The sequence below is a fragment of the Petromyzon marinus genome, chromosome 29, assembly GCF_048934315.1.
Source record: "Petromyzon marinus isolate PM22_M1 ecotype Great Lakes invasive population chromosome 29, UKy_Petmar_22M1.pri1.0, whole genome shotgun sequence".
NCBI classification, from domain to species: Eukaryota; Metazoa; Chordata; class Hyperoartia; order Petromyzontiformes; family Petromyzontidae; genus Petromyzon; species Petromyzon marinus.
Window position 1 is genome coordinate 1,249,212 of NC_133695.1, and position 21,652 is coordinate 1,270,863.

Sequence of the window (21,652 nt, forward strand, 5' to 3'; positions counted from 1 at the left end):
AAGTGGGTTTCACTTAACGGTGGCGGGCGATATAAGCACACACGTAGTATCATGCTGTAGAGATGTACGTATGTATGTTGAACTTCTTTCGTGATGTATTTGGCCAATTGTGCTAATTCGGAGGTGCGGGGGAAGGACAACAAACTAAATCCACAAAGCAGTTCTCAAGAAGTGAGTTTTCAATCTAGTTTATTTAAAAGTGCATATCTCCAGTGGCTTCCGAATGTCAGAAGGAAGAGCGCTCCAGACGGCAGCAGAAGCGCATCTGAAAGCGTGTGTTCGATGGCTAACTAAAAGCCGCTGCTGCGACGATTACCGGAGTTTACGCTCCTTGACAAGATCAGCAAGGTATTGTGGTTTATTTGTGGCAAGCACTTTGTGTGTAATGAGTGCCGTGTGTTTTTTTTGGGCTCTGTTGCATGTAGTTCGGCACGATGTCTGACGTGCTGGCAGCTTCTCAGGCACGGAGTGTTCCTGAAGAATTCAGTTACTGGAGAAGCTCTCAGCACGTGGAGCGAAATTTCAGACATTGTGACGAACATCACGCGGTACGACCTGAAAAACACATCATAGAGCCACGCAGCACAAACGTGAAAACCTACTCGGTTCCTATTTGGCAAATCTATATACTAAAATACATTTGGGAGGGGAATTGGCAAGAGAGATGAAGTGATCCACAGGCATGGAAGTAGGTTTGAATGCCAGGAAATTAAAAGACACGGCTTTGCAGAGAAGATTGGAGATGTTACAATATCTCTCACAATTCTAAGGAACCGTTGGATTCCGTGGAAATCGTTAAAGGACCCAAAGGGGCAGCATTTTTATGGTGGCAGGAGGGCAACACCCCCTGCCACAAATACCCGAACAATGTGAATGTCTTCCACAAAGAGTGCAAAATCACTTGCCTTCAAAATGCACAGGTGCAATATCTCAAGCTCAATATAATAACTACTATATACATTACAAGAGCACATCTTTCCGTACAAATACACATGACAGGGTGTCCATGAAGGTGTACCATACATTGTTAAAGAAATGTGATTGGCCATCGGTTTGAACCGTGTGGTGGACATGTAAGCAACATATTCTTTATGTGCTTACGGTTTTTAAATGTCAAAAGAAATCAACAACAGCACAGAACAGAAGCATTCGAGACAATGAAATCTGAGATGTTGGGGAAACCCCCGGGGACTCTGAAATCTCAGTACGACGTGTGTCGCCAATGCCAAGGCAGACACGCGGAGGTTCAGAGGGACGACACTCGTACTGTAAAATCTTCACATACCCGAGTTTGTGCGTGCTTTTGTAGCTTTATCGACCTATAGCTCTGACTGCTGTCTAAGTATACATCTTTAACAATGGACGATACCTGTGTGGACACCCTGTATCAAACAAATCCCATGAGTAACACAATCGGGCCACTGAACGTCACGTGACCTTCATAAATGTACAGATCATTAAGACTGATCCTGGGTAATGATCAAAAGCAAACATGCTGGGTAAGGCCAGCACAGGAGGTGAGAATCATATCGTTTGCATATGCAGGCAATGTTGAGCAAAAGCAGATAAATTGGTGTTTGTGAATAAAAAAATCGACAAACGGTTGTGTTGGAAACTATATTCTTTGGGTCTTTGTTGGAAATTAGAAAAGTGAAAATTTTATAGAAAATAATAAAACCAAAAAGTGTCCGTGCCCTGATATCAAAAAACTGTTTCTACTTTACCTCCCACAACTAAATAAACCCACAATTCAGAAATACTGTAGCGACAAAATCGCTTGTAGTTATTTCTTTACGTTGATCCACAATATTGGATTCCAGCGAAACGGAACCAATGTAATGTTTTTCAATTGGCCCAAACCGACTCCGCTCGACGCAATTTGGTGCGGGTCCTCCCCTAAGCTTCATCGACTTATTCTGATTTGAACAAAAATTTAGGTTGTTTTCGCGTTTATAACTGTCCAATTTAAGATGTATTTTAGAGAAGTGTTGAAATTGGATTGGTATCAAGTCTGAGTGTAAAGGAATGTCCGATGTGAACCCACAGCCTCATCCCTCATGGAGGCCCCAAGAATGCCATTAAGTGTGGAAAAAAACTATAGTAATCTGAGCTTTCTTTGTTCAGTTGAATTTCAGCAGCTGTGGTACCAGCTGTAATAAAATAAAAGTTTGGTCAAATGAAAAAGAGGCCAACGCACTGCCAGCTCGGTTTGTTATCGTCGCTGATCATCTGTCCGATCGTCAATCGGTCAAAGCGAGGCACTTCAATCGGTGCCCTCAAGTTTACTCAAGAAGTTTTACGGTATTTATACAGAAGCCGGGGGGGGGAAGGGGGGTGCATTGGGGGGGGGGGGGGCACCTCAGCCAAATCTCCAGCTAGTGGAGGCCACGTGTCGAGTGCTCGCTACATCCAGCCTGCCCCCCCCCTCCCATGCCCCCACCCTTCCTGCACATTCACTTAATTTATTTCATTTACATGTCATATTTCTTTGGCCAACGAGCAGTGCATCAAATGTTTGGGTCATGACTCACGGAGGCATTCCGGCCGCGAAGCGTACCTCTGCTGGAGGGCCGGCGATCGTTGTGACTCAAACCAAAAGGCTCTGCAGAGGTTCCTGGAGGCCCAGGGCGGAATGCCACGTTGGGTCCTCTTTGTTACTTTAACATTGCTCCCCCCCCCCTTTGTGTGAGGCCCATGGCAATTTGCCCAGTCTGTCCCCTCACCTCTCTGGACAGCCCTGGATTCAAACAGTCACGAGGCAGATTCGGAGCGTATCTGGGTCGCGGTGGCAATCAATAACAAGCGCTGCGTTTGCAGCATTAGCCCTGTGCTCGTTAATCTAGGACACCGGCAAAGTACGCATTCACGTGGTAGCGCACGCACACGTATAACGCGAAGACGAGAGGGCTGTACGACAAATAGGGAAGGCTCGCTGCACACGTTCAAATGGAAATTCCAAGAGCGCGGATGAGTAACGATGCACAACTGCATTCCCCACTCATTTTACAGTAACTCGCAATCTTGAGGACTCTTCAAAATGTGAGAGATGACTTGCTGAGAGGGAACTTATGGACTGGTCAACAGCACATGCCACACTTGGGCTGTTTGCTGCTGCTGCTTACTCAATCGGTTACATTCGCTTGCTGTCTGCGCCAATGTTGACTCACACTGGCCGATAAGGATGCCAGTTTTGAGCAAGGCTGTCAGAGCGAAACTTAAGTTTTTTGTATGCATCTTCTATAAGCCGCGGTTACATTTACAGGACACGTCGACTTCAACAGCTGACACTGTTTCATGGAAGCACGTGCGGTGAGCTATGGGACCCGCAGGAAATTAGCGCGGGTGTGAGATAACATAACGTCGCTTGGTTTTTATAGAGCGGGTGTGAGATAACGTAACATTGTTTAGTTTTTATAGAGCGCCGTCGTTCAGTCCAATTGCATCTCGCGATTGCCAAGGAGCCACAGATGAGCAGGAAGGCAACCAGGCAGTAAGCCGACGCCCAACAATCCTCGAAGCTCTGCAGTCCTCTATACATTAAGATATGTTCAGGCGATTAATGAGTGTTTATACGTGCGGGAGCAACTGTAAACCCACGCGTGCATTGGGGGGCAACACAATTGCATATAGAAGGGACGGATGATATCAGTGAGCAATTTGCTGTACCGCTTTAGCCTGGCGAACCGGGGTATGTATATGTTATGTTATTTTATGTCGTACGTAACCAACCGCTCCAATCTGAGGTGCGGGGGAAGGACAACAAACGAAACACTAAAAGCAGTTCTAGAGAAATTCGTTTTCAATCTAAGGATGGCACCTCGACGTCCACGGGAAGGGATGTTTCACAGCCTCTGTGAGAGATCCAGCAACCATCGCTGCCTACACACCCTGCTGGGTTACAGGCCGTGTGCGCTTACATTGCCAGGCGATGAGATGAGAGAGAATGGTCAACCACAGAATGTAGATGCACAAGGTTTGAGAACGCACCGCTAATTCCATCTATTCCTGAACTGAAAAAAATCCAACAATTATCCGTGGAGCCAGATTTATATTTAACTGTTACAATGGGTATTTAAAAAGCGGGCTGTTATTGATCAAAACTCATTTTGGCCCTTGTACTAGGAGCAAATCGATCCAATGATACACTGACATTTATGATAAGTTGCCCATCAATGCTTTATTGTGACTTTAATTGCACATATTGGCACTGTGCTGTCTTCACAGCACTCTGCTCTGTTAATCACAACAACAGTTTTTATTGACAGCATTCCTGCACTCCTGCCGCTGCCAGAGAAACGACACGCTGACGAGTGGGCTTTTATTAGCCTTGGTCGAAATACACTTGCGATGAATGAATGCATCTGCAAAGGTTCCATCCCTGCATGAAAAATCTTTTTGTCGAATCCATTAGCCAATTTGTCCTTCTGGACTAATATTGCATTGGTTTAAGCAGGCAAACTGTGAACTGGTTTAGTCGTTGTGGAGTTCATCAGGTAAACTAAGTGCGTAGGTTTTTCATGGTCGTGCTGTACAGCTCTCCGATGCGTTGTTGGGTCGTGCCGCGTGATGTTCAGCACGGTGACCGACGTTTCTCTGCATGTGATGCCGACTTCTTCAGGAATTGAAGAATTAAGAATTCGGTTCCTGAAAAAAAATCTCCCTGCGCCGAGAGGAAATTGCTCGGGACGTCGCGCGGAACGGCACGCGGTGCAATTCACAAACTAAATAATTCGGCCGCCGAGAAACTCGCGGCATGTGAAGCGAAACGTCGGACACCGTGTCGAAGAGCGCGCGGTACATCGGGGGAAACACGTCGGCGAGGTGAATGCTGCGGGGAGTTTTCTGCTGCTGTTTGCAGGGGCCATGTGAGCTATGGCGCCTGCCGATTGAAGGACAATATCACTGCGAAGAAACTCACTTTGTTGCACTGTTGTGGAGAATTGGGAAGGGAAAGTCGTCATCAGCCAAGATCAATCCAATGCTGGATGAAGGGCTACCCAAGTAGTTCTACGATGTAACAGTCTGTCGAGCACCTGCTCATAGGTTGTTTTCATCGCTCCATTTCCTTCACTGGATGGCTTCCTCAAACACGTTCCATTCCTTGGCTGCCACTTTGGGTTATGATGTGTATACGTAACCCAAGAAAGCCTCGCTGAGCCTCGGAACATACTCAATGGAGGGCGCTGGTTGGGAACATTGGACCAATTTGTTTTGTACACATTCTTGTACGTGGGAGGGAATCGGAGTGCCTGCAGAAAACCCGCACATTCAAGGGAGATAACACAAATACCACATGTATATTCCACGATCCTTCTCAATGTACAACAAGAACTCGACACACATTCGTCAAGAATTTCCCTAGAAGGAAATTAGTTCTATATATATTAAATAGCTGACGTTTCAGGGAATGGTCCTTCGTCATAGCGGAGAAAATAGTTTTTTTTTTTTTTACCCAACGGTACTGCCTTTTGCAGATGGCTGTCTCAAATAGGCTCCATCTCAGAGCGACCCGCCAGCCCCGTCTCGGATATTGGATTGTAGGGTTCATTTAAAAAAGGCCGTAGACAACGCTGTTTTTAGCTGTGACCCTCAGGTGGCACCATGTTTTCCATATGTCGAACGTTGGCACCAAGGTGGGGGGCTGTGGCCAGCCGGTCCACACGGCCATGTCACAAGTAGCGGTGCCTTAGAGCGTATGCTTTGCATGCTTGACATTACAAGCGGCTATTGTGTAATTATTGGATCGTTACGAATCTTTTTCCCTGACATGAAACGAACACAAATTGAAGTGCTAAATCAATGGTCAGCCCTGGACGTGCTTGAACTCACTCCGCCAAAGTGGCGTTATATGGCAGACCGTGAACCTCGGCGATTTAACTTAACGTTATTAAACTGTGAGACAACAATGATGTTATAAACGGGTTCATGCTCCTATCGGCCGCTTGCCTCGCTCCACCGTGTGCGCAAATGTTAACCGGTGGTCGAGGTGCATCTACGAAGATTGCCTCCCCGCTTGCCTAATGAGGCGCAAGATCTCGCTTGGTTCTCCGTTGGTGGTCCTGTGGTGAGAAATTCAGGGTGGCGGCGTTACAGTCCGTCGGGATTTTCGAGCTAACTTGAGAATCCACATGGGCATCAAAATGAAAGTGTCCAGGGCTATTTATGGCCAACAAATGTTGCCGCTTGAGCTATAAACATTTTATGCATTATTGTGTGTGTTTTTTTTTTAAAGCACCACGGACAGCACAAGGCCGCAACTTTAAAAACACAGCGTCACGATGACGGTTTCGTTTACCCCGCCGAGAGGCGTCGTGCGAAGGGCATCGGTTCTCTTTTTGTGGCACAGGACGGCAAATGCAGAACTTGCAAAGCGGTTTACCAAAAAATACAACACGTGGTGCAATTTACCACTGCTATCACAGTAGCCACGCAGCAATACAGGCAGACATCACCACAGTGCAGCCTGCTCATTACCGATGCGGGTGAACAGCCACCGTTACACGTTTAAGGGTGCGAGTGCGCATCCTTGCTCACCGTCTGACGTTTCAGTCGTTCGGGAAAACTGTGTCCAGCGAGCAGCTGTCTTTTCAAACAAAGCAAAGAAAATCTAATATTTCCCTGATAAGATACAGTATGTGCATCCGCCTACCGCTAAGTACCGCTGCACTCGGCGAATAAACCCTTGGGTTATTACAACAAAAGGTGTGAGTGTGCAGAGTTCAATGACGGCAATCTGGGTCTGCCCTGTGACCTGGGTCTGCCCTGTGACCTGCCAATGAGCTTTCACCACTCCACGGGATCTCTGAAGTGCACTTAGCCTGGCGTAGGGCGCCACCGTGACGCCTCTGCAAATTAGTGGATTGTTGCGTTGAAGTGAACACGCAATGATGAAAACAAATTCTGAGTCCAATGTCACCTGAGGCTAAAGTGAGCACCAAGCACGTTGTGCAATTAGCAGTGGGCAAAAGCTGCCAAGCGTCATGTCGACACCACGACCCAGCCCGTTGGGTACTAACCCTAACAGGTGCTCAGCCTTGCCATCATGAGGACGATATTTACATGTGTATATGCTGTCTTGAGGAATGTGTTCATGTCGTGATGAGTGAACTGTGCTCTGAGCCCGGTGACCTGAGTTCATTTCCCGCTTAACGTCAGTGGCGAGTTATTACTGAACCGGTCCCGGGACCTCCACCCTTTACCAAATGTGGTGAAGTATGGTCACACAACCCCCAACAACGAATACGGTATGGGGTGGCCTTCGCCATGGGGTGGAGAGGCCTTTCCTCCAGCAATTAATTGTTCGTGCAATATTTCAATATCTCATGAGACATTTGTGTTTGCTCTGATTTCTCTTTGCTTCTTTGCTGTACTTTATTTTTTGTTTTTTTTATTTTGTCAAAAAATGTTGTCACCAAGGTCGCTATTGCGAAATGAGACTCTATCCTGGTCTCTTGAGTCCTCACCTCGTGGTTAAACTAAATACCCTTAACTTGAATTGATTGACAAAGCACTGTGAATGATTACTTTAATATTATTGTTAATATATTTGTTGTTGTTTTTATTCGTCTACAGCTATTGCCCTCACAGACTCAGGCATGCAGGAAAAGTGTCGAGTTATTCAAGGGTGAGGGTCCAGTGGCGGTGCTGCAGCCAGCCACAGGAGCAGCAGCAGCAGCAGCAGCGGCGGAGCTCGGCGCGGATCAACACGAGCAGCCGTCTGGGCAAGAGGCACTGGCTAACGACCACACCAGCACAAACATCGACCACCGAGGCAAGTGCACCATAATTACACGCACCTCGCAGCTCCTTCCGTCCAACTTTTTTTGTGTGCGATGATTTATTGTTTTGAGGCAAGTTGATTGCGAAACTTGGAGCGTGAAGGAAACGGGGTCAGCGTTGCGTTCATTCTAGGTGCAGAAAACAATGGAGTTTACCATCATCGTATTCACGGCTTGGTAAGGTAAAATTGGAACAATTTCGCCGTCAAGTTACATATGAGCAGCAATATATGAGATTGTACACACAGCCACGGCTATAACCCACGCGAGAAAAATAACGTGTTACTTTTTGTTATTCATAGTATCTGCCCTGAAGACATCCACTCCAAACATGTATATATATTTTTCTGGCTGATGATGCACAAAACGCTTCAAATTGTTTCGTGTACACACGTGTTATGCTGCTATAGCTGTAGGAAAAGTTTCATAGCTTAAAAAAAGTTGAACTTAAAAAAAAACTCTTACAGATTCCAGCAATGCGGGCAAGGCAAACTCGTGCCATACTTTGTCTAAATTACTTTGTTGGAATGCTCCACTACTCGAACCGGTATTTATACAAATGTCAAGCCAAGTGTGCATGACACAAGTTTATAAACGTGCTGAAAGAAGTACATTTTTAAACGGTGACTTATTTTATCCATGGCATTTTGGATCAGATCCGGACACAATACTTTAAAAAGTGGCACAAACACGCAGGCGGAGGTGCGCGCGTGGAAGTGCGCCAAGTGACAGGAAGAGGAACACATAGATCAGGGAGCACACCCCAAACAAATCAGAGGCATCGTCTTGACTAGCAAGGTAAAGGAAGTGGCCTTGGGCACGACACGTCACAGCTACAAGGGATGACCACCAATGGCCGAGACCGGTCACGGATTGGCTCAAGAAGACCGCCGTCCGCCGTAGAGATGGAGCCGACAAGCTCCGCTCATGTCCAGGAACGAGATGGCTTGTGGTATCGCAGGCAACGTGAGGCATTGCATCGGTGTGGGGGAGGCCTTCATACAGCATTGGATAGAACAACGCCGCTGCTGCTGCTGCTGCTAACAAGTAGTGCAGTATCACAAGTAAATTATATTTTGCACAGCTGTCTCTGTGCAGACTTATGACTTCTCTTTGCCCAGAATCTAGAGCTGCATAGTGCCACTCAATAACGCAGGTTACGTCAATATGCAGATTTTGTATTTAAAAAAATGCAGGTTATGCAATACTCGGTCCACAAATGCAACCATAACCAGCAGTAAATCGATCAAAACCACAGGGAAAAATTACAGTCAACACAATCAGTACTGTTCATAAGTAGGAGCTGGGGGAATATTTTCCTTACTGTGGGGTGAATAGGACTTCCAAATCCGTTTGGCGGTGCCGCACATTGCCACACACCCTTAGCCTTATCCAATAATAACCTGCAACATGATTAGGATTCACCTTTACTGAGCATGCCAATATTACATACACAGTGTTTGCCAGGTAAGAAATACCCCCCTCTAATAACCGATGAATTACAGCTAAGACGCTTGCAGTGACGGGATATATTTTATTTGTAGGCCATTTCGAAGTGGTAGGCCTCGTGTGGCCATAGTCCGTAGATTCCCCACCCCTGGCTTATAGCATTTACAGTACTTACATATGATAATGCTACAACAAAATAAAGTCCATATATCATCTTCTTTGGTATTTATGCTGTTCACCAGTTCCAATCATTAATATTACATCCACAATTCCACCACTGTGTTTGCTCAGTCATATTTTGCTGAAATCCCACTGCCTTTCCCTCAAATTGCCCTTCCCTTGATTGAAAATACAGGAGGTGTTAAGATGTTCACACATAAAATAGGCACACCGATTAGTAGGCATCAAGTCTGCATAAACCATACATACTTGTGGCAGAACATGCAAAAACAAATATGCTTGGATAATGTATGGATTGTCCTCGAAACTAATTTGCCTACACCAGAGACAACCTCTTTTAGCATATTTATTTTCATGATTTACCAAAAGTACGTGTGGTTAATGCAGACTTGACGCCTTGTAATAGTTGTCTGTTTGGTGTGTGAACATCTTTGCACCTCCTGTATGTTTTTCATCATCTTGATACTGGCGAAAAGGTCCCACAGATAGAACAGCCCTTGTATCTTTTATCAGACTGTTTACTCGCTCAGGATATGCCTGGGGAAGTGTTTACTGAAGCATTTAAAAGCCAAGCAATTAACATTTCATTTGAATGTTTATGCAGTTTTATTTACCTAACTGAACATTCACAGCTCAAATCACCCGCAATGGACCCAATCTCATCAGATCTTAGAAGCTAAGCTGGGGCTGTGGCTTGTCACTACTGGGAATGGTAGTACAACAATATTTTTAACCCATCTGTGTGTGGAGCTTTAAGTGTTATCCTCTTGTCTGCATTAATTTTCTCCGTGTACTCCAATTTCCTCTCACGCGCCATGCACTCCTTAATGGAATTGGCCAAACATCCCAACGAAAGACGTTCCCGAAAATGAAACTGAAGACCCAGTGTGACTCACTCGGACAGACAAAAAGAGCGTTATAAGTCACCCACCCAAGCCGAACATGCCGTTAGTTTATTTTTTCATCCACACACAAAAATCAAACGTACCCGACGCTGTTATCACAGAGATTTAAGAGGTTTTACAACGCCGACAATAAACAAAACACATCTCCATGCTGGCAGGGCAGACTTGCAGGCATCAACCCCGACCGCTCGCCAGACTCACGGGCTCGCAGGGTGGGTGGGTTGGCACGGCGTTCTGATGACTGTGCCGTCTTTCAGCACGGGCAACTAGGCTGCCTGCCACCGACCGCCTACGGACATTAAATACTTTATTACACTCTTTGTCAGAGCAGGTCATTGTGTGTGCTGCTGTTGTCACGGCCAAATTTACTCTGCCTGCAACAATGGCTATATCGCCCACTGCGCCCCAGCCGCCCTGTCGCCTTGCCACCCAGCCGCCCTGCCAGCTCTCGTTGCCCGGCCGTGAGAACTCTATTCATCCTACTCACCACGGCGTGGGTTTTCGCGATCGCGCTGGGCGGCCCTCCCGTGTGTTGTCTGGCCGGTACCGCGTGTTTGTTCGGAACGATGTCCGACGTTTCGCTCCACATGCTTTGGAGCTTTTTCAAGCACTGTTATTTTACCGACGAAGTTCCCGCTGAAACTCCCGGGACGCGTTACAGTAACACACCGTACAACCAAAAACACAGTAGAAGGCCATCCATTAAGACCGCGCAACCTCATCTGACGAGAAAGGAACGTTTTGCAAGACCTCTACCCTAATTCATCATATCCTTGACAAATGGGTCTGCATCTCTCATCACTCGCATGAAACCAACGAAACCAACTTGAGTTTGATTGCTCATCAGAGTGCAATAGGTTTATCAAATCCTCACAGTTCACTATCCTGCAGTGACAGTAAGGGTTCAGGATTACAGTCGCTGCAGTTCTAGTCATCACGAACGTGAGTGGGACAATACGAACGTGAGTGGGACAATACGAATGTGAGTGGGACAACACGAATGTGGGACAACACGAATGTGGGACAATATGAATGTGAGTGGGACAACGTGAATGTGCTTTCCAGTGATTCATAGCATACCATTACCATAAACCACGGTTAATCCCTGGCTGGATGAATGCCTCCCCAAGCCACGCCATCTCTCATGACTCTGCGATGTAACAATCCACTCGGCACCACCTGTACATTAGCCGAATCCATCGCTCCGTATTCGTTCCCAATGGGAAAAAAAAAACTTCTTAGCTCAATGAGCCTCCTTTAAAAGAAAGTTAAGTTAACAACTAATATTTATTATAGATTAAAAAAAAACATTGCTACAAGTCCAAAGCCCTCAATTGCATAAACTGTGTGATTTTTTTCGTGATAATGAAAAGAGCAAGTCTATGGCTGTTTTAAACAGGACCATGATAATGTGTTATGCATGATACAGATACTACAGAACTGGACTTGATAACTGGATGCACTTACAGCAATCCATTTAGGGAAGCATGACTGGTCACGCCATGTGATCAGCTGTTTGAATGCCAAGATGCGGATGATGGCCACAGAGGCAGCCTTGCCCCGAAATTAACGAAACTTGAGCTAGGCCACTCATTCGTCTTGAGAAAGAATTCCGTTACATGAATATCTAACCGGCTTGCCCTGTAGGTATATGGAGCGTATGGTCAGGACCAGATTACGTTTTTGCGGGGCCTGGGGCTCTTTGAGATTTGGTTGAACATCTCTTCCCCTATTCAACTCCATCCGTTTTCTGTTTTGCCATCACCCATGCCCATTACCAAACACTGCATTGTTATTCACGAATTGCAAGGCCAAACCAAAAAGGTAGAATAAACAAAACGGTGTGAATGTGAGCACATAACTGGCAGCACAATACACACAGTATAATGCTGTGGCTTTACTGACCACAACACAATACAAACAGTATATTGCTGTGGCTTTACTGATCACAACACAATACACAGTATACTGCTGTGGCTTTACTGACCACAACACAATACACAGTATATTGCTGTGGCTTTACTGACCACAACACAATACACAGTATATTGCTGTGGCTTTACTGATCACAAAACAATACACAGTATATTGCTGTGGCTTTACTGACCACAACACAATACACAGTATATTGCTGTGGCTTTACTGATTACAACACAATACACACAGTATACTGCTGTGGCTTTACTGATCACAACACAATACACACAGTATATTGCTGTGGCTTTACTGACCACAACACAATACACACAGTATATTGCTGTGGCTTTACTGATCACAACACAATACACAGTATACTGCTGTGGCTTTACTGATCACAACACAATACACACAGTATATTGCTGTGGCTTTACTGATCACAACACAATACACAGTATATTGCTGTGGCTTTACTGACCACAGCACAATACACACAGTATACTGCTGTGGCTTTACTGACCACAACACAATTCGCACAGTATTGTGACTTTACCGAAAAAAACAATTATTAACTTTATGCAATCACGAAAGCTTTAATACTTTATTACACACAGTATATTGCTGTGGCTTTACTGACAACAGCACAATATGCTAAAGTAAGTTTCATAATTCAACGGTACAGTATTGCATTTTAACCAGTAGTATCTTTATTTGGGGGAGCAGGGGGGGGGGCAGTCCTCAAAATCTGAGGTCCCAGACTGCAGGCCCCAAAGCCCCTGCGCTAATCCAGCCTCGTGTGTAAAAAAACCAGGTAGCCGTTTGTTCTCTTGCCCTATCCTACACAATCTAAAATCCAAACCGCACCTAAATCATGAACAATGGCTTCCTGTTTTTGCAGGTGATTCATAACTCACGCTGGCAGATTCATTCACGGATAGATGCGTCGCTTTTCTGATAAAAAAACACCCCCCCATCCGACTGCAAGTAATCTATTGTGCCGTACTTCATGACAAAAAAAGTAATGTTTTTAACAGTGAATATCCACGGTTATGGTGGCACGCGCTTTATTTAACGCAGTTTTAAAGGTTCTCTAAAGTGAAAGGAAAATATTTTCTCGGAAAAATTTTTATAAGTCACGGTTCCGTATAAGTTAATGATACTGGCAGCTGTGACATCATCTGCGCGTGTATTTTTCCTGCCACAGTTGGCAGCGGAGCGATCATGTGACCACTGTTAGTGGGAGCGGGCGCGGGGGACATGTGGATTCACTTAGCAGCAGGAAATCGGGCGAGCACATCTGGTCTTCTGGCCTAGGTCGTCCGCATTTGGAATGATCGATATTTGATTGATTAAACCCGAGCCCCGTTGTTTGCATCTGAACACCAGGAGCAAACCTCGAGGCGGAAGTGGGCTGCTGCCCTGCCGTAGCGTCGTCCCACGTGAACACCGCCACTGTCAGCGCGGTGCGCTTGTCACAGTGCGGGCAAGGTAGGCGACATCAAGATGTGACACGTGCAGGATGACAGCATTCTGACAAATGCATGTTGAGGACTTGGTCTGTCAGGCTGATCGTTTCATCTCATCCACACTGCGTTCAAACACCGTACGCACCGCTGGCCCCAACACTCTCTTTCCGCTTCTCCCCCCCCCACGCATTGCTCCACTCTGGAAATCCCTCCCATCGCTTCTCTAAGTGGTCACAAGCTTGGTCAATTCAAGAAGTGTATCGACTCGTATCGGTTACACCTTTATTTGTGCTGTTTGTTGCTGGCCACTTGGCGTTACGGGGGCTTTGAGCCCGTGCCCAGCAACCGCTTTTAAACAACATCACAAATCCTCATGCAGTTTAATTGGTGCCAAATGCAAATGGCGTGCGGGGCTACAATGGGAATATAAAGGAGCTCGCTGCAAATCAAACAGCAGGGATCTCAGAAGTACGCAATAATCACACCGCATTCTCCAGAGTTTAAGATTCGCTTCCCTCCCTCCCCCCTGTGTTTTATAAAGTTAAAGTTGAGGGTACATCCTATAATCCGGTAGTTATCTGTTTGTGTGACCAGGTTTGTGTAACTGTATTGTCTCGGGCCATAGGTCTGAGGTGTGTATTACTTTTTGTAGCAGTTTATTATCCAGATAATTGAATAATAACCTTTGCCCCCTATCAATCCACTGCTGGATGAAGACCTCCCCCACTGCGTTTCGGTCACCGGAGTTACTGATTGACTCAGCTTCATATTCTTATCGAGGTTGTTAGGTGTTGGAGCACAATCAGAGTGATAAATAACTAAAGTGACTTTTATTGTGCACGTGTTTTTGCAATGTGCCGTAAATTATAGTTCTGCTATTATCTGGGGGAAAAGAACACGCACTGTTATTGCTTTTGCAAACACGAGAGGATATTTTGCAAAAGTTGAACGCCAGCACATTGCTGTGGCATTCACACATACCGCGTCCAATTTGTAATGGAAATTTTAACAAAAATTTCTAAAATATTAATACCCAAATAAAAATAACGTATGCTTTACCATAGCATTAAGTGACCATCTTCATAAGGGAAATATAAGAAACTGAACAATAGTTTTGACTGCTAATTTAAAAGAAAAAATTTCTGTCTTTTGTGTAAAATGTTGAATTGTACACAAATATGCACGTGACTTAACTCATTCCTTTTGCCCTAAGGTACACATTTGCTTCAGTGTCAAAAACACGATTGTGCAATTATTTGACTCGTACATTTTTTTTTTGCCCGCTCGTCCTTACAGAGGAACACGCGAGGCTTGAGCTGCTTGCGAATACCAACGGGGCAGACGTGGAGGAGGGCGGCGAAACAAATAGTGGCGACATCGAAGTGGCTGCCAATCCCGCGGGAGAATGCCAACAAGACGCCCACTCCGATCCCGTGAACGGAACGGAGAATGAATTGGACGGCCAAACCGACGAAGCGACCGGTCGGCCCGACGTCGATCCGAAGCAGCGTGGCGAGCTGGATTCCTCGAGCGCTTCTCAGGGCAACGAGGTTGGCTTCAAGAAAATATTTAAGTTCGGGGGCTTCAAGTTCACGATGAAGAAGGACAAAGCCGCTCAACCGGAGCCCGCCCATCTCCTGAAAGTGAGCAGAGGTGGGGAGGAGGGCGCCCCTTCTTCGGACGCGGCGCATCAAGCGCCCCGGAGCGACGAGCCGGACGAGCAGCCGGCGGGGGCGACGGAGCCCGCGCAGGACGCTTCCGCCAGCAGCGGCGGGGCGCAAGGGGCGGAGTGGAGCGGCGGCGGCGGCGGGGAGGAGGAGGACATCGCCGACCTGGAGATCGTCGACGAGGAGGAAGTCGCAGAAGCGATAGCGGCGGAGGCGGCCGCCTCGATCGCTGCCAGCGTCTGCAAGCCGCCCGCCGAGCCCCTGAAGGAAGAAGCTCCCGTGCCGCCTCTGAAGAAAATGTCCGGGCTGTTCGCGGGGCTGCGCAAGAAGGCGGGCGACAAGCAGAAGCGCGAAGAGGGCGCCGCCAGAGCGGCCGCCGAAGACGCGTCGCGGCGACCCGATGACACGAGAGCGGAGGTGGAAGGGAAGATGGCGGAACTGGCACGAGCGTTGGAGGCGCATGCTCGAGGCGAAGAGCAGGCGCCCGACGACCAGCAGCCCTGCTCGTCCAAGTCGGAAGCCACGCCCGACGTCCTGGTGTCTATGGCCCACGTTCTCGAAGCTGCCACGTGCGAGGAAGCGTCGAGCGACCCACCTGCAGGGCAGCAGCAGCAGCAGAAATTGGCGGCAGCGAATGGCGAGAGCGCTCTAGAAACGGCAGATAAGAGCAAAGGGACGAACGAAGCCGCTGCTGATGACGACCACGAAGGGGATGCTACAGACACCTCTGCCAGGGCCAAGGCAAGGACTCATGAAGGACCTCTGAAGAAATTTTTCAAAGGCTCCGGATTAAAAAAGTTACCGAGCCTGAAGAGGAAGGTGACCAAGGAAAGAGAAGAGAGCGAACACTTAACCGGCGACGAGGGTGAACCGGGAACGGACGGGAAACGAGCACAAACTTCCATTTCCGTGGAAGACAATAATCCGGGTTCCCCTGCGCACGCAAAGGAAGCGGAAACTAAATCGGAGGATTCGCCGCATCCTGGCGCAGCAGCCGTCGTGGCAGATGGCAGGAACGTCGGGGCTGTGAGAAAGCGGGAGGGCATCACGGTTTGGTCTTCTTTCAAGAAGCTCGTGACCCCCAAGAAGCGCGTGAAGAAAGCGGCCGAGAGCGACACGGACGACGACCCGGAGGATCAGGCTGACGAGCGCTCGAAGAGCGGCGCGCCGGCCGCCGCGGGCAGGTCGCAAGAGGCGCGCGGAGAAACGGAGGAGGTGAAAGTGACCGTGGAGGTGCACAGCACCGTGGAGCCCGCCACCATCGCCACCGTCGTCACGGCAACCGCAGCGGCCGACGTCGCGGTGGAGGACGCGTCATCGGAGGCCGCTTTGGAAACGGCGGCCCTCACCGTGGCGGCGAGTGACGAAGCGCGGACGGACGAGGATGTTGCGGCCCGCGGCACGGCACCGGCTGCGTCTGACGCGGAAGTGACGGACGGTCCGGAGGCGGCGGCGGCAGCGGCGGCAGGAGAGGAAGAGCGGCGCGATGAGAGCAAGTTGGCGGCCGGATCCCCCGAGGGAACCGAGACGACAGCTGGGAGCGGCGGAAGGGCGGAGGGCGCGGCGAAGCAGGGGGACGAGGGGCGAGCTGGCGACTCGCCCAAGCGCGAGTCCGCCTGGGAGTCCTTCAAGCGGCTCGTGACGCCCAAAAAGAAGGCGAAGGCCAAAGGGGATAATCAGGCGGGTGGCGGAGACGAGGAGGACGCCTTGCAGCGGGCAGCTGCGGATTTAAAGCGAGACGTGGAGCGAGCCGCGCAATCCCAAACGGAATCCCCGAAGCGCGAGTGCGCGAAGGCGGAGAACCCTTCCGCCGCCGGATGGTCGATAAAGAAGCTCTTTCCGGGGATGAGGAGAAGAAAGGCCGACGCCGACGCGGAGGGCGCCGAGGCGGAAGCGGCCGCCTCGCCGGCGAGCGGCCGCGTCAAATGCGCCGAGGTCCACCAGGACACGCCGTCCGTCGTGCCGCTGTCCGAGTTCGAGTCGGGAGATCTGTCGGTTCAAGTGGAGCGTCCGACGGCCGTTGAGGAGCCCGAGCTGCCCGTCTCGCAAGAACGGCCTCCCGAGGTCGTGCTCGGCGTGCCCACGGAGGCGGCGGTGGCGGCGGCAGGGCCAGCGGGCGAAGATGGCGTTTTGGACAAAGCCGATGAGCCGTGCGACGATAGAGAGGAGGGTGGGAGCTCCGACGATGCGTCGGTGGGTGCGAATGCCGCAGGACCAACAGATGGTGCTTCACGTGCGGGTCAACCTGCGGGCGCGGCATCTGAAACATCGGTCACGACGAGCGGCGATCGTTCGCAACACGGCAGCGCGCTTGCGAAAGAAGGAGAGTCGAACGCCCTCCAAAACGTAACGGTGGACAACAACTTGGCGCAGGTAAAAATCGTGGTGGATGCGCCCTCGGTCACAGCCACTCGGCTCGAAACGCCCGACAGCGAAGCCGCTTGCGAAGGTTCAAAAGAAATGTCCCCAAGCCTGATCGTGACCGAAAATGCACCAGAGAAACCGAATCTGTCACCGGACGAGCGTGACGAAGAGAACGCCGATAAGGACTGTGCGCCGGTGGTTTGTGTGATCTCGGGCGCCGAGAGTGAGTCGCACACCGCCGTGCCGGAGGCCGCTCGCGCGTTGGACGGTGGAATAGACGGCGCTTCTGGTGATTTGAGCACCACAGCTCGCTTACCAGACCTTGTGACCGACGCTTCAGCAGCTAAAGACGGGAACTGTGCTCGGACTCTCCCCGGTGACATTCCGGCCGCAGACATTGGCTGCACTTTGAATGGAAAGCAACAATCTGAGTGCCAGGAGAGAGCTGCATTTCATGAGGTTCAACTGAAGCAGACAACCGTCCAGTCGGCCGCCAACCTCGCCGAACAAACGATCGAGCAGAACGCAACTGGGGAAACGCGTTCGAGTCGGGCGGCCGAAGAAATGGCCGAAGAAATTCCCGTGCAGTCCGTGAAGGATGCCATGGAGGCTTACAAAATCCCCTTGGAGACCATGGTCATGCAAGCTCCGCACGGCCAGGATCTGGAGGTGATCATGGAGGAAGACGCCGAGAGTCCGCCCGCCGTCTCCGGCGCAGCCGCTGTGCCCGGAGACGGCGCGCGACCGACGCCCGCCGCGGCGAAGGTGAACGCCGAGGAGCACGAGTGGCCGACGGCGGCGGCGGCAAACTCGGCGCGGAAGTCGGGGGTGGCGCTCGAGGAAGAAACTGCGGAGGAAAGTGACCACGGGAAAGGGCTGCCCGTTATTCACGACGGCCACAACAACAGCAACAACAATCATCATCATCTTGACGATGTCAACAGCCAAGCGCCTCTTGATTGCGTCTCTGTGGAAGGCGACAAGGCATCTGAAATAACCAGCAAGGCAATTCCGAACAGCGCTGGCGGTGTCGAAACGCTGTCACAGCAGAAACGTGCAGATGGGCCTATGAGCGAGAACAATGGACCCGAGGATTTGTCCTCGGCAGTACAAATGGATAAAGCGCAGCAGCTTTTGGAGAATAGCTTGGGCAACAGTAATTCAAAGGATTTTGCGGCGCAAGCGGAAACGGCCGCGGATCACACGCAAGAGAAGCCGCCGCCACCGCACTCCGAAGGGGGTCTGCTCATGGCCGCTGCACAGTCCTCTGTGAGCTAGAGTCCTCCGGGGCCGCCTGTTCGTTGCTTACCGGGTAAGGCTACGATGAGTACAAAACTCCGTTCGGCTTCCTAGTCTAACCGGTGTCTTTTAAGGGAGATGTTCACCCATCAAATTTTATGCAACTGGACGCCCGGGCCTGTGATCGGGTTTTTTTTTGTCTATTCCGTTCCATCCCTTGGCTGCTGTATGACCACCCATGCTGAAAGCCAAACAAACTACATTGTTATTCAGCTTGGTTCTTTGAGTGTTTAAATCTGAATTGTGAATTGTATAGGCGAATCAAAATGTGAAATGAAAAAAAACACTTTTATTTTGGCACGTAATTGGGAGAAATACGCACTTGCAATGCTACGGCTTTAATTACCAAAATGACATTGGGATTTATCATAGTGCTACAGTATTGCATTTTAACCATGATAGAGCAGTAGATATATTTTCTTGGAGCGGGCCCACAAAATCAGAGCCCGCTGGCTGTAGCCCCTAGAGCCCCTGAGTTAATTTGACCCAGACTATGACCACGTGAATATGATTTGTCCTGAAATTCCACCGTGCCAAGAAACATTTTTAGTGTATTTTTTATTCATTATATTGCACATATCAAACTATGGAACAAAAACAGGTTATTTTTTTCAACTATACGAACAAGGTAAACAAGGTCAGCTTTTATATATATAAATACAAATCAATTGCGGGATCTGCATTTTGGTGTTTACACGTGAAAAAATAAGGACATTTACCAATATATATTTTTTGTATGTATAGAAAAATGTTTCCCATGAGAACTCGGAGGGGAAAAGGTCACATTTTTAATTTGCCACGGTATCTGGTTACCCCTGATCAGCTTCAGTTCCCGCAGGTGAAGAAGACATTCCTACTTGTGTGGGTGGTGTTTTTCTCTCCTGCCTCACGAACTGCAGTCGTATAGCAAGGCTGCAATTATAAATCTTGGTAAATTTTGTCTTGTCACACTTCAGCTGATAAATGCATAGAAAGTGAGCACATCAGCCCCTTTTAAGTGTCATTTGTTATTTTATATTTCGCGTGGATTGTGCAAATGTCGGACGTTTTTTTAACGCCTCTTACTGACGTTTTTTTTCTTGAGTTTCCTGGAATTTTACATTTTTGCTCCTTGGTATTCTCACCCAAATTCCCTCTTTAAAAAAAATCTCATCGCTTGTGGCAACTGTGTCAATACGCATTTTTAGCTAACAGAAACCCTGTATTTTGGGAACAGTGCCAATTTTAAATTAGTGCCAAATTTTGCATTTACGAGCAGTCTTTGGTCTCTGGAGGAAGGTTGTCCGCATCCATCCCCCACATTTCTTAAAACTCTGAATGTAATTTGGCACGAAATATTACCATGGTCAATATCTCACCACTCGTGGGACATTTAAACAGCACAGAATAGCATAAAACCATCGAAGAATCGGACAACATACGCACAGCCTTCATTTCATTGCCACATCTTTTCGGGGGCTTATGTTCCTTACAAGATGACCTCCATACTTTGTAACGGAATTTGGTCGTCATGGTTACATTTTCCCTTTCCTAGAAACACACATATGTGTAAAAAGAACATAAATAAACGATCAGGTCAGAGTGGGTGTGGTAGGAAAATTATTCAACCAATGTTTTTCAGTAAATAAAATGACACCTATAGGGTACAACATGCATTTTGTGGCTATGCTGTACAGCTCTCCGTTAAGCTTCCGGGTTGTACTGCATTGCTGCTCAGCACGATGTCCGACGTTTCACTCCATGTGACGGGAGCTCAGTCCAGTTCCCTGAAGAAGCTCCCACCACGTGGAGACTTCACGCTGAACGTCATGCGCATCGGGGAGAGCGATAACATTACATCAACGATTGTTGCGATGTCTATGAAGCGCCCAGGACTTTAAGAAATGTTCAGATGTTATATTTTGCAAAGCTTGTAAAGGAGGGGGGGGGGGGGGAACGTCTTTCACAATTATGAAGTTAATATGTTCAGAATCAAAATATTTAAACCCGAGGAATCCGATGAGCTATAAAGCTCTTTTTTATAGATGTTTCAGTAGGGGCGGGTAAGAACGTTACAACAACAAACGGTCTAAAAAAACACGATAGTACAAAGTACAATAAAGGTAACACAAATCACCCAAACACAAATACAGCACTAAATCATCCGCATCCTACCAGGCAAAGCCCACTGAGGTATGAACTTATTGTTCACAAGCGACCTGGCCACAAATGATAGCTCAACGAAGTGGCCCATCATTTGGACATTTATTGCACTAACACAATATAAATAAGCCCAATCCACTTCAGGCAACCTTTTGTGCACTGATCGTTGCTGTAATCATGCGCCATCACTGCCACCGTGTGGTGCTACTGACCCTACATTTGTACAAAACGTACCAACATCGTTGTTGCCTTTCTGTTGGCGCCTTGGGGGAAAATAAACACGAGGCGTGTAACCTTGATTTGAAGCTTTCGTGACTGCAGGAATCCATACTCTTTGGTTATTTGGGAAAAGTCATCACGTGGGTAGAAAATTAATAGATCACGACGGTTCGATCGCAACACAAGCAATCGTTGTCGGGTGAGACAAACAGCAGGAGAACTTCTGTTAATTTTCTGTTAATTTTCCATCGACGTGACTTGAACCG

General features: G+C 48.3%; 1 protein-coding gene across 3 annotated transcripts in view; it reads left to right on the forward strand.

Moving 5' to 3' along the window:
• Positions 1-21,652, forward strand: part of LOC116947378 (uncharacterized) — a 40,550-nt gene that overhangs the window by 11,992 nt on the left and 6,906 nt on the right. For all 3 annotated transcript variants that reach the window (XM_032963038.2, XM_032963037.2, XM_032963036.2), the window contains exons 3-4: positions 7,573-7,771; positions 14,992-19,038. In XM_032963038.2, coding sequence (XP_032818929.1) covers positions 7,573-7,771; positions 14,992-19,004 — 4,212 coding nt within the window. In that variant the 3' untranslated portion in view covers positions 19,005-19,038. The remainder of the gene's footprint in view (positions 1-7,572; positions 7,772-14,991; positions 19,039-21,652) is intronic.